The sequence below is a fragment of the Rhipicephalus microplus genome, chromosome X (genome assembly GCF_043290135.1).
Source record: "Rhipicephalus microplus isolate Deutch F79 chromosome X, USDA_Rmic, whole genome shotgun sequence".
NCBI lineage: Eukaryota > Metazoa > Arthropoda > Arachnida > Ixodida > Ixodidae > Rhipicephalus > Rhipicephalus microplus.
The window spans coordinates 219,064,308-219,078,151 of NC_134710.1; the positions used below are offsets into that span (position 1 = coordinate 219,064,308).

The window sequence follows — 13,844 nt, forward strand, 5'->3', positions numbered from 1 at the left end:
ATGGGCGCTTGCTTCCTTGACGCAGTATCAGCACCATTGGGCTTTCTGCCTTTCATACGTGAACGGTAAAAATGATGCTGCGATCGGAACTTTTTTGCACCGCCGGGCATAGCGAGACGCACAAGCACGTTAGGGATACGAGTCGCGACACCGTCGCAAGGGCGATACCCTTTCAAAATGGCTGCAGTCACTGCCAGGGAGTTTTCCAGGCCAATCGGGAAGTGCCATTTTGGTCACGTGCATCAAGCAACCAATGGAATCACGCGCTGTGCGTGATTTTGACTTCGCTTTTTTTGCTTTTTTGAGGGGCACATAGTTGTGTACTGGAAAAGAAAAAAAGAGCTATAAACGTGACCTTTCCAACGAGACCAAGATGGCGCTGGTAGAGCGCGTAGTTCGCATACCGTCGGCGGTTGAAGTACGGCTAGTTATACTTCAATTTAAAGGTCCGCTTGCGCGAAGTTGCTCTCTTTATGGCTTATAACTTGAGAAATAAATGAAATTTTGGAGCCAAACTTTGCTGATAGGTGCGGAAGGGCATAGAGAACGTGAAAATGATGAGAGAGAAAATGCTATTTTTGGCCCGATTTTCGACTTCTAAGTGCCATGTCCCCCTTTAACACAGACTTGTCCGCAGTTTCCTTCTGCAGTCGACGTTCTTAATGAAGCCGACGTTTTTAAGCCATGGAATGTTGTTGTTGGATGAGATGAAAGTTGGACAGTGCATGTGGTTTAATTCAAGGAGTCTGAGCTATGATGGCCTTGTGGATCAAAAAGAAGAGAACATGAAATGTACAGGTTTGGCCGACCATGCACTGGTGTTTATGTGTGGCCCATTCACTGACAGCTACGCACAACCTGTAGAAGTCTTCACTTCCAAAAACGCCACGCGGGGCACTGTGCTTTGTCAACTGCTTTTGCAAGCAATTGAAGAAGCCGGAGCGTTCATTGACGGGGTCATCTGTGACGGGGCCAGTACGAACCGTACCATGTGGAAGCATCTTGGCATCTGGTGATCTGGATTAACAGAAGCATTTCTTCGAACATCTTCTTGATGCTGGACGGAATGTGTACATGTTTTCAGACATCCTGCACTTATTTAGGTGCACCAGTAACAGTCAGCTGAAGCAAAAGTATCTTAAAGTGCATGGAAAGTAGGTGAAATGGTCTCATTACGTTTGCATTCAAAGAAGAAGAGACGCACAAAAGAGGCCTCAAGGTGTGCCCCAAAATTACTCTGCGTCATATTTGCCCTAGCAACATGGACAAAATGTGCATGAAATTCGGTACTCAAGTTTTCAGCTCTTTTACACCTGCTGGCATGAAGTACTATCAGGAACAAGGTAAAAATAATCTGAGTGACTGAGAGAGAACCATTGAGTTTAGAGTGCGACTCAATGATTTGTATGATGCCTTAAACCGACGATACCCGGCGGAAGGAATTAAGCAAGGCAGCAATGACGTTAGGGTCCTGAAAGAAGGCTTGAAATGGTTGAACGAATTGGAAAACGAAGTTTCTGATGGTCTGATTTCCTAAGACATGTTTTTGGCACAGACGACGGCTGTAGGACTTCGCGTCACATTGAAGTCCACCATTAATCTTTGCTACCATTTACTGAGTAAGTGCAGCTTCCAGTAGCTTCTTACAACCAAATTCAATCGGGACCCATTGGAATGCTTCCGTGGAAAAATCCGTCAAGCAGCTGGTGAGAACCATCACCCTGGCATGCCTAAATTCATGCTGGTGTATAGAATGCTGAGTATATACACACGTCTAAAGCCACTTAAGTTTGGAAATTGCGAAGCAACAGAAGATGACCCCATTTTGGATTTCTCTTGCTTCAAATCAATCTTCAAAGGTGACGAAAATGTGTCTGAAAGGCAGCTCGAGGAACTTCGGGTGAATTTGGATGGACTTATAGACTCGGAGTCTAGGGAATATGAAGATGTTTTCCCAGCAAGTTCGACAGCAGCCGAGGCAGTTGACTGCATAGTTTATTGCGTCTGTGGTTACCTGAGCTGTAAGCTTCAAGCTATGTTCTCATGCTTAACTTGCAGGAGGTCACTCACTGTGTCTTCAAGCGTTGCACCGGAAGCTGCCTTTAGGAATTCAAAGACGAAAGAAGGACTTGAACACTCAAACTACGAGCTCTACTCTGTGCTGAAGACCGTGGAAGATTATTTTCCCAGTTGGGCAGATGACTCTCATGTGTTTTGGGACACTATTGAGGATATCACTGAACAAAAGTTGACATTTCCGTGCTGTGAGCACAAGTTCTACGCAAGGCCGAAATACAGCTAAAGAAAGCTGCAACAGAAAGAAAGAGACAAGGATTTGCAACGTTCAGATTCCTCTTGTTGCACTGTTAGAACATGCCTCACCATTGTGGCGGTGCTAGTGGCATGAGTTTCAATATATATATTCAATATGTCATGAATAATGTAAATGAATAATTTTCTCTGTTTTATGTTTATGCAATACAATGATGCGTTGCAATCAATGGTGTTTTTTTTTTTTCTGTTACAGGCGTAGTGAACATTTTTTCGCTATATTATATTGTGCATTCACTTCGTTTTGTGAGCATGTTTTCAATGGCATTCATAAAAAGGGCTGCTGATTGTTCAATGTGAAAAAAAAATACTGTAATGCGCTTTCTGTGCATGGTAAGAAGGGATGATGAAATCAGTGAGAAGATGGGTGCAGGGTCCCCCTTAAACGTGTCTAGATTCCAACGGGTAATCACACGGTTGTCAACTTCACACCATATATTTACCATTTGAGCCGGGTTTATAGAATTTGGCACAACACCAAACGGTGCTTTTTTGTAACACATGTCAACAAATTATTCTAGGTATCTAAGTGGTTGCTTTGCTTTTTACAAGCAATCAGGCGGTACTGTTCCAGTTCTGCTTTACTGGTCATCAAAAGCATGTGCGTCCCACCAAGCTGTTAGCACGCTTCCCAGATCCAGCTTACCAATCTGATTGCACCACCTACCATCAGCGAATACACGAAAACCAGTGCATTTAATTGAAGAGCCAGTTCATACAAAATTTGGAAAAGATGTCAATTATGTTCGCGTCTGTTATGCCCCAAGCAGTATAAAGTCCACAGGATGCGCGAAACCATCTTCAAACACCAGCATGCGTTTCACAAGGGAGCATGGAGAACGCGCTTGCCGTGTGTTTCAAACCACCGTCATGCTTGGTGAGAAGAGTAATCAGTTTTCACTCTTTGGCAGAAACAAGGCTCCTGTGTAATTAAAATCGAATTTTCAGTGAAGGACCGGCTGTTATAGCAATGCCTCTTTCTGTTTTCAAGTTGCATTTACTCGTCGCCAGCAGTGGTCCGATGGACGCGCAACGCTGTTACTTTATCTGGTCGATCGCTTCCGCGAGTGTCCCCACCTAAAGTGTTTGTATCTTGCACCAGCATTAGGACACATGTATATAAACTCGGCAAAGGTGGTTTCGCTGCAGCGGAGTGGTGCGAAGCCGTGAAAGCTCCTTTATAAATGTACAGCAATTTGCATGTAACCTCCTGTAAAGGTGGTTTCACTGCTATAAAGAGGTGCCAAGCCGTGAGAACATCTAAAATAAATCAGCATTATCGCGAAGCCCTGCTTCAAGGTTAAATGCACATATTACCCTCGCTTCAGTTCGTCACTTCATGTTTAAAAAACTTATATTCGCTTCATCATTTTTTTCAAGCTTAAAAACCTATATTGGCTTATATGCTCTAAATATACAGTAGTAATGTATAGTAAATCACTTGCATTCTCTTGAAAGTGTAATCCTGCTACTGTCGAGGTACGAGAGACGAGACGGTGGCGATGAGGTCGGGCCGTGGTCTTGGCTTTTATTTGGGACGCGAGCGTAGACGGGTTTTCAGCAGCTGTGTCCAGCCAGGCCAGAAGCAAGGCCGTTCTGAAATGCCTCGTGGCTCGTGCCACACGAGCCAAGCGGGTCGCTTCTTTTCGGCACGGCCAGCTGGCCAAATCTAACGTGGCGCTACATAGGCTCCCCCCCCCCCCCCTAGCGTATTGCGCGATCGAAAACATGTACAAAAGAAAGAGAGGGACAGATACTATGCACATGAACGACAATTCATAGTCTATTTGGGAAGTCCACGTTTTCAACGTGAATAGGCCATCGGTAATCAATGGGTCTCCGGCGGGCGACTCTGCGAGAAGCGCAATGAACGAAGAATAAAACGCCGAGTCGCTGTGGTCATAGATAAGCGGGTCTCACGATCAATTGGTCGGACAGATGGAGAGTGGGCCGTGTGTCGTGAGGTTATGCTGCTAACGTTGGCAGGGGGTCGGCAGTGAGGATTTCTGTCGGGGTCGACGCAACACAGACCTCAAAGATGTGCGGCATCCGACGTGCCGACGGATGTGGGAACGTGACCAAACAACGGCACCCCGTGCACTGCGGGTAGTCGGGTACACGACATTGGGGTTGTCACTGTGTCGCAGCACGTGCTGCCAACCGGTCCGCAGCTCTCCATTGAAGAACTAGCTCACGGGCCTGGCTTCCCGGCTTCCTGTGAGTCGCAGCGAGTGATAGCAACCGGCCATCATCCCTGCCTTGACCAAGACTTCGCTTCCCTGGCTAAGTTTCCTAAGTCCTCTCGTCCGACCACTAACGACTTGAGTCCAACGTTCGACTGCCCATCCGACGAGGTTCAGGACATTTGTGCTGCATGCGACCGGTCAGCCACGAGGTGCGTTTTTTCAACATGCTCGGCCGACGATATTGTAGGCATGCTCGCCACGCACTTGTCTAGACCGACCTCTACGGCCCACATCACCTCTGACGCCTCGGGCACCAGGATGGCAACATCGCCGAACGCCCCGGAGTCTACCACACTACGGACATCGTCACGCCCGCTATTCGCCCCCCGGTCGAGGAGGCTTCACTGTCGACGATGTTTGAAGGCGCCTTTCCACCCACCTCAATTCTCTGCGTGTCCTGCCTGCAGCGACCATCCTCGCCCTCGCAGTCTCCCGCAGCTGAAGGTAAAGCCACGAGCCATCAACCACAGCCAAAGTTTCGAGACGCTGCATCTATGACTGACGTGCTTGAGGACGATGTGCCTGGTCCGCTTTCGACAGGGCTCACCAAGCATACCACGCCTGCGGTGGAGCAATCTAGGGGGTGTTGGGTATGTGTTGAGGAAGGAGAGGCAAGATGGCAGTGCTTGAGACCGTGCCGTGGTTTCAGCTTTTATTCGGGACGCGAGCGTAGACATGTTTCCAGCTGCCGCGTCCAGCCAGGCCAGGAGTTCAGCCGTTCTTTTCCTCGTGGCTCGCGCTCACTAGCCATGTGGCTCACTTCTTCTTTAGCACGGCAGCTAGCAAAAACTGGCGTGGCGCTACATAGGCTGCCCCCCGTCACCCTAGCGCTTTGCGCGGTTTCAAAAACGTGCAAAAAAGGAAAACCAAAAGAGACAGATACTATGTGCATTAGCGATAGTCCGCAGATTGTCCGAACACTGGGAGCCACAAAGCGGGCAAGGTGCGTGCCAAACAGATGTTGTAGGCAGCAGTGACGCAACACATCGATGCATGGGCATCGACGACACCAGCGGTCGCCACTGAGAAGATTCTCAGTGAGTGCGATGCGAAGCATGATGATAGCTCATGTGGGCAGGCGTCACAAGTCGTGCGAGATCGGCGCAGGCGCGAGTGTTAGTGAGAAGTTGACGCTGTCTCCCTAATCCACTCTGCTCTCTTCTTGTCTCTTAAGGTTACACCTACCATTTTTCTTTCCATTGCTCGCTGCGTCGTCCTCAATTTAAGCTGAACCCTCTTTGTAAGTCTCCAGGTTTCTGCTCCGTAGCTAAGTACCGGCAAGATACAGCTGTTATATACCTTCCTCTTGAGGGATAATGGCAATCTACCTGTCATAATTTGAGAGTGCTTGCCGAATGTGCTCCACCCCATTCTTATTCTTCTAGTTACTTCAATCTCGTGGTTCAGCTCTGCGGTTATTACCTGCCCTAAGTAGACATAGTCTTTTACAACTTCAAGTGCACTATTACCTGTCTCGAAGCGCTGCTCCTTGCCGAGGTTGTTGTACATTACTTTCGTTTTCGTTTTCGTCTTCCTTAACCCCCGTTTAACAAACGGGGGTTAAGGATATCATAGCTGAAATCAAGAAGAAGAAATGGACATGGGCAGGGCATGTAGTGCGTAGACAGGATAACCGCTGGTCATTAAGGGCAACTGACTGGATTCCCAGAGAAGGGAAGCGGGTTAGGGGGAGACACAAGGTTAGGTGGGCAGATGAGATTAAGAAGTTTGCGGGTATAAATTGGCAGCAGCAAGCACAGGACCGGGTTAACTGGCGGAACATGGGAGAGGCCTTTGTCCTGCAGTGGACGTAGTCAGGCTGATGATGATGATGATGATGATGATGATGGTGATGATGATGATGACGCTGTCTACGTGGCATGCGGGCATGAGCACGCAGGCCTATGGTCCCGGGAACGGCATGCCGGAAAAAAAGCTCTGCAACGCACACTGCGATCTCCGATGGGCTGTAGAGGAAGCGGCAGGCAGGCGTGTTGGACAGAGATGGTCTGGTGGCAGGAGCTCGTGATGCACCTGGATGGTACCAACACTGGCACATCGCTGTCGCCTGCACTTGAGCAGCACTCGTGATAACGACTGTGTCGTTGAAATTCATGTGGGGACTGCTGATTTGGCTCAAGTTCCTCCGCGCTGTCTTCAGAGGTGTTCGGCAGCAAGTCATGCATCGCAGAAGGCTCAAGCTGCGCCAGGGCATGGTGCGGCGTGTATGTGGATACGGTACCACCTTGTTCAGCCGGAACAGGAGAACTTGGGTGTGGGACGCCCCGCCGCGGTGGTCTAGTGGCTAAGGTACTCGGCTGCTGACCCGCAGGGCGCGGGTTCGAATCCCGGCTGCTGCGGCTGCATTTCCGATGCAGGCGGAAATGTTGTAGGCCCGTGTGCTCAGATTTGGGTGCACGTTAAAGAACCCTAGGTGTTCTAAATTTCCGGAGCCCTCCACTACGGCGTCTCTCATAATCATATAGTGGTTTTGGGACGTTAAACCCCACATATCAATCAACTTGGTTGTGGGACGGCATGCTGACCGTATGCTTGCGTGACCGGTGGATCGTGATTGGGTCGCTCCATCGCAGGCAGAACTAGAGCGTCGTCCGCAGTCGTTGCCATGCTAATGGTAGCTTTGCTGCTGGCATGGGAGATGAAAGCTGGTTCGGTTATGGTGCTGCACGGGATGTCAGCGAACGGGTCAGGTGGCGTCGATTTGGATGTCATACACCACATTAGTAGGCGCTGAAATCGTGGTGTTCACCGACGCATCCACAGGCGCCGATTGGTCAGCCAAAGGCTGATCTTCGGGTAGCGTACACTGCGATACGTCAGCGGAGTCGGTCATTCTAGGACGGTCGCCTACCTCATTGTAGGCGGCTGGTGTAGAGACGAGACGGTGGCAATGAGACTGGGCCGTGGTCGCAGCTTTTATTTGGGACGTGGATGTAAAAGAAGCCCGTAGAAGTGCCGGTTTGGTTGCTAACGTTGGCAGTGGGTCGGTGGTACTCTTGTAGAAGTCGGTGGCGGTGCTATAGCACCTTCTGCGTTCTATTGTGGCTGGCATATCAACACGAGTATATGAGTTGACTCACGCGGAAACGCCGTGATCATAGGACTATGCAAAGGACAGCATCTGATCGGTCGGCGCGTCGGGCCGAGATGGACGAGGCTTGCGACGTGCTCAAGGGAATGCCTGGAGTCGAGTTACATGCTTGCCGGTTCGCTCCCCTCGTCAAGAACCCGGCAGGAGGCATGTCGTGGAACAGAGCAAACGCGCATTCCGGAAGAGGGTCAGTCGGCATCCTGGGAGTCATAAAAGTCCCTTCGGTAGTCGACGCACGAGGGCTCTTGCACAGGTCGACGTGGCCGATGGCTGCCTCTGTGGCAGGCGCAAAGTGAGTCGTGTGCTCAGCCATAGACAGAGCACACACGTCGCACGTTGGTCACGGTGGTAGCATCCCGCACGTTCGGTCATGTCCGGAAAGGGGCACGAGCTTCTGCTGCAGGGTACATCGACAGAGATGCTAGTGGCTGCTGGCAAGACGCACAGAGCACTGACGTGGATAGGGAGTCACCTTTGGGCATCGTCGACGGTGAACCTTGTGTGATCGGGGGCTGAGTAGCAGGCGTCACGATGTCTGGGATCGTAGCAGACTCCAGGGTGTGAGGCAATGTAGCCGTCATGGAGTCTGACCTGTTCGAGAAGTCGTGGTCTGTGGAGGTTGGAGAAGATGTGTGGGTGGTGAGTGTGCCTGAAAGACCATCGGCTGAGGACTTCGAAAAAAACGCACCTCGCGACGGACTGTTCGTCGGCTGCAGGAACGTCTTGAACCTCTTCGGGTTGGCAGTCGACCGCGGGAATCGCGTCACTAGTGGCCGGACAATAGGACGAAGGTGAAATTCTAGCGGCAGCGCGTCGAGCAAGATGCCGTGCATAAGTGGCTGGTCCGTGACGTCATTCACAATGAGAACGGCGTTGAGCCGCATGAACCATGCCTGTGGTAAGGTCGGGTGGAACGGCGGCACTGGCAGGCAGAGTGGCGGAAGCATGGCAGGCGGTAGCTCATCGAAGCGCGTGTCCTTCAGGTCCAGAACGGTCACAGAGGCGGGTCACAGTGCGGCTGCAAGGCTTGAGCTGGCTGGAACATGGCCGCGAAGCTCAGGGTGCAGCGCCAATTGCTTGTCTGTTGGTTCGGGTTAACCATATGTTGAGGAACGAGAGACGAGAAGGTAGCGATGAGGCCATGCCGTGGTCTCAGCTTTTTTTCGGCACGCGAGCATGGAAGGGTTTCCAGTTGCCGCATCTAGCCAGGCCAGGAGCTAGGTCGTTCTGAAATTCCTAGTGGCTCGCCCCACACGAGCCACATGGGTGGCTTCTTTTCGGCGCGGCCAGCTGGCCAAATCTAGCGTGGCGCTACACTACTATTCGAAGTTAAGGTTTCTGTTTTTCTTAACCAAAAAGAATAGCATTTGCACAGGCCTTCTTTCAATTTTTAAAATATATTGTGCAATAATATTCAAATTCGATTCGAAATTAGTTACCAAAATCTCCATCCGCTTTGAAGTCACGTGACTTGGAAGTCTCAGTAGTCTACCCACCAGTAAGAGTGCAGAAATCGGGCCACTCGTTTGATGAAGAGCATGGGCAAAAGGTTCGATTTGGAGCAGAAGTACACCACACATTGATGTACCCGGCCCCCGATGTGAAAACTTTTGTAATGCAAGGCGAGGAGGTAGAGTCGAGAGGGGAAAAGTGGAGGACCTCCATGGAGAAGATTGCCACTCACACAAACGTTAGCAGCAGGCCATAGCTGCATTTACGGGCTGGATCCCTGAGAACTGCTGCAGTGACGCTGCCCCACGTTGACAAACAGTTGGTGCCTTGTCACAACCATGTGAAGGCAGGCTACAATGGCCGTGTTCAGAGGTTGGCTCCATGAGAACTACAACAGCGATGCTGTCTCATGCTGTTCAACCCCGCTCAACAAAGGGTTGTTCTCGATATCCCCGTTGGTCTCCTCGTAACCTGACCACAGCGAACTGTTTGGCCCACCTGAAGGACAATGTCGTGCTCCATACTTCCGACCAAGCGTTGATACTGAAACGAAACTGAAACTGGAACGAAACTGAAACGAGTTGCACAGTGGTTGCGTTCGGTTGCGCAAGCAAAAGTCGTCGCACCCCCTTGGGGGGGGGGGGGGGGTACAATGGAGAGGCACCGGCACATGACGAAAATTTTATGTATTCCTGGAGTGTTCGCAGCACATGCCAAACAACAGAAACGATCTAATAAGGCACATGTTTTAAACCAGTTGCTCCGTGAATGCATCCGGATGTGCAGACGGTTACCAGTGCTTTACTTGGGGATGAAAAAAAATAATGGCATGACATGGTGGCGGCTGTTGCTAGGGGCGCGTGCGCCCGCAGCTGTTGCTATGGGAGAGGGCGGTGGACGGATCCTGACGGATGCTTGACATAGCCTGACTAATAAATCCGCATTTAAAAAGTTCACGTGTGTTCACACCCGCAGCTGTTGCTATGGGAGAGGGCGGTGGACGGATCCTGACGGATGCTTGACATAGCCTGACTAATAAATCCGCATTTAAAAAGTTCACGTGTGTGTAGGTTACCAAATTTGCGCCATCCAGCAGGCCCAGGAAGTGGCAGAAAGACTAAACCTTACTGCGACCATCCTGGAAGCTTAGGCCCGGCCGCCAATCTGCAGGTTTTAAGTAATGTTTTGTCCATTCCATTCCCCAGGTGTGGCAGCACAGGCTAAGCAAGAGAATTAATCGAAAAAGATGCACATTTTGAGCAAACAGTCAATGCCGTGCATGTATGGCAAAAACCCTTTGGTCCATGTTAGATGATGTCGTACGTGCACAGTGAAAATACCCAACGAGCTAATTTTGGACTTACCCCAACATCATTACTAAATCTTTACTTACACTTTACTGAGATTCTGCTATATTAATTGATTTATTAATGATGTAGCAGTTTTTGTGTAGCATATGTACTGTCTTGCTTTATTTTTATATTGCAAGCAAATTTAGCAATACTTTACAGCATAAGATTTGCATAGGGTAGCTCGAAACATTTGTGTGATTGACAAAGTAAGCTGAACGAGGAGAAATTGGCTTTAGTTACCGGTGAAATAATTTCTAAGTGTTGGCAGACTGTATGCTTTTTCAGATGTGAGGGGACTTTAACCAGCATGGCTGCCAATATCTGAATTTTCTCCGAAGCTAGTGATTGCGTACCTCTCAACTATAACCATGTGGGAAGAAAATGCCTGTTAAGCAACCGGCTAGTGTTTGCCCAATGTTCGAAACGGCCGCAGATAACCTCCAAGCTAGGGCATGTGATCAGTCTCTTTAGGCTGTGCGGAAATCCAGTGCAGCGGCCATAGCCAGGCAGTGGTACCAAGCTAGATGAAATGCTTGCTCATCGACCTCTTCCTTCTCCTTGCCTGTGCTTGATTATGTTAGTACTGCGTGATCGTCTCTCCCCCTCCTGTCACTTGAGTGATATCTTTATGTCGAGTCCGCCAACATAGGGCGTGGGAAATATTGCCTCAAGTGGGTTGGTTGGTGTTGCCTAAGGGGCTGGTATTGCCTAAGGAGGTCGGTGTAAGGAATTTCAGTGGACTTTACCAAGCGTTCATAATTGTATTGAAATAAAATATTTAAATTTACGACTGGCCGCAAGGTAAGAGAATTCAATACACTGTGCCATCGATGTAAAAAATGAACCTGATCTTGTGCTTTACAATGCTAATTTTTTCGCTATGTCATGGACTTTCCTTTTGTTAATAAGTTGTTTCAGCTCAGCAAACTCTATTTTAGATATTGAGTTAGTCCCCTTCATGTGTTGCCGTTTCTGTATTAAGTCTTTATTAAGTCCATGATGTAATCTGCAGTCTGAAGATGACTTTTTCTGAAGGTGACTTTTTCATATAGAAAACTGCTTTTGTACTTTGGGGTAGTTTACTACAAAAAGCACTACAATAAGTAGTTTCACACTTGGGCATTCGTTCGTTAAATTTGTGATTCTATATTCATGTTTCGTTGTTGGAATTTGGGCTGTTGGGCAACTGTTGATAAGCTGTAGAACAGTGTAGCATAAGGAGTTCCAGCTACTTATCAGAAAAGCTGGTTTGTTTATTGCTTCTTACATATCTTGGAGTTTGTCACATGTGTCTGGTAGTAGGTGTAATATGTTTCTTAATGACTGCATTGTTGCTTAAAACAAGTAAAATTGTTCTTGCAGGAGTATATGTTGTTTTGAATGCCAAAACTGGATTTTGTGCTTTGTGGGATTATCCATGGGATTATCTGTGCAGGTGGGATTATCTGTGCATCAGAGTGATGATCAACTGTACACACCTTTGATGAGGGCTGTGGATGCTGGAGCCTTTAATGTTGTGGAGTACTTGCTGAAGGCCGGTGCCGATCCTTTTGCCAAGGTAATTCTGAGTGCACAGATATGCAGCCTCTTTTATACTCATCGACAGATAATAATCAGATCATCTTTAAAAAATAGTTTGTGCTTGTTTTTCTATTACACGGATAGTAATAATTCATTTTAATCTTCTGTACCTAGGCATCACCTTTACAATTTTATTCTTTAGTGTGAATGTCCCGTTGTGATACACTACATTTGAATCCGATATAACGAACATGGATAGAACGAATTATTGGCTATGTTGAACTACCGACAGAAAATATAAAGAGTTACATGTATTTTGGCATTTTTATAGCGAACGAACTCGAGCGCGCAATGGATATACTGAATTTCCAAGACCTAAATATCAGTGCTCTATGAGCGTACGTTCGGCTCCTCCACAGCACAGTGGCAGTTAGGCGTACCGGCGTTTACAATTGATGTGCCTGTAGCGCCATACACAGTGTAGCGGCGTAGAGGGCAAATGTTGATTTTTTTTATGGCTTCCGAGATTGGCAACGTTCACTGTCTAAGGGTACGGATACCACTGTTTTTACTGTAGATTTTACCAATTTTAATATACTCTTATTGTAGAATGGAGTGGCCTTAAGGGCGGACACTGTACTTGAGACGAAATGTCAGATGTTTTAATGCGTTTGTAAAGAAAATTCATAGTGTGATTGAGCTTTTGATGCTGATTTCAAAAATGCAATTACTGTTCCTCTAAACCAATTAGTTTTCAAGGTATCCTAAAATTAGTTACCTATTGTTTGCTGGTATAATGAGACAAGAAATTTGTATTGCAGAGGTACTATTGGCACATGCCTGTATACTAATGAACATAAGCTACACAGGTAGGAGTGCTTTTTTTTATTTGATAATTTTGGGAAGGTTTGTCGCACCTTGCACTTCAGTGTTGCAGACACGCTCACTTTATGCTCCAATTGCTGGCAAAAGTTAAATTTTTTGAAGATCTTATTCAAAAATTCACACCTACCATTGTGTAAGCTAAAGATACAGCTACATGTCACAACAAAAATGACAGTCCTAGCTGCTCTGGAAGCAGAGATATCTTTTAGACAAGGTTGCAACTCAGCAAAATTTGAATCCTGAGAAATCATGCAAAAACACAAGTCCATTTTGGGCCGACAGTAGCATGGAAAAGCTGTTTATTTACAATGATTTGCAAATTCAGCTTTCTCAGTAGGCACCAGGCACGTAGTCCCTCTGTTTTGCGTCACCTAAATGGCGTTTTTTCAATGCCCGCTGCATGTTTTTCGCAGAGGCACACTTGTGAGCTGATGCGGTCGCCTTGGGCTCGTCTGCCAACTAGGCCGCTTACTAGTTCGGTGACGCCTATGAGCGACGAATGTGCGCGCGTAATCCTCGATCCGTCCTGTAATAAAGCGGTTTTCAGGCTTGTCCAGATTGAGTTGTTGATGTCGCAGACCGAACTCATGCACTCGCTGATCAATTTCAAGGCTCCAAGAGCAGTGAGGTGTTAGTTTCCTTTTCACGTAAGATTGCCACTTTCGAGTGGAGGCAGCGGCACAATATGTTCATTGTTGCGGACGCGTCTTTGCAAGCACTCTACCTGTTGCCAGTAGCCTTCATTGTGCGGGCGGCGAGCACGTTCACCGTGAACGGATTGATTTTCTGCTGTTTGCCGACGCGCGGTGAACTCTACTCTGGCGACCCGTCACGCAGTTCACGTCAGACGGGGGGAACCCGCGGAAGCGCGTTTAGCGATAAGACTGCGCTTCCGTTTCATTGTTCCAAAGATTGCTATCTCTCGTAGCTTCACTTCTGCTTTTT

At 48.2% G+C, this 13,844-nt stretch overlaps 1 protein-coding gene across 1 annotated transcript in view; it reads left to right on the forward strand.

Annotated features, from left to right (window-relative positions):
• The window catches only part of LOC142775985 (histone-lysine N-methyltransferase EHMT1-like), a 273,651-nt gene that overhangs the window by 97,998 nt on the left and 161,809 nt on the right, over positions 1-13,844 (forward strand). The window contains exon 12 of the mRNA XM_075878664.1: positions 11,929-12,051. Coding sequence (XP_075734779.1) covers positions 11,929-12,051 — 123 coding nt within the window. The remainder of the gene's footprint in view (positions 1-11,928; positions 12,052-13,844) is intronic.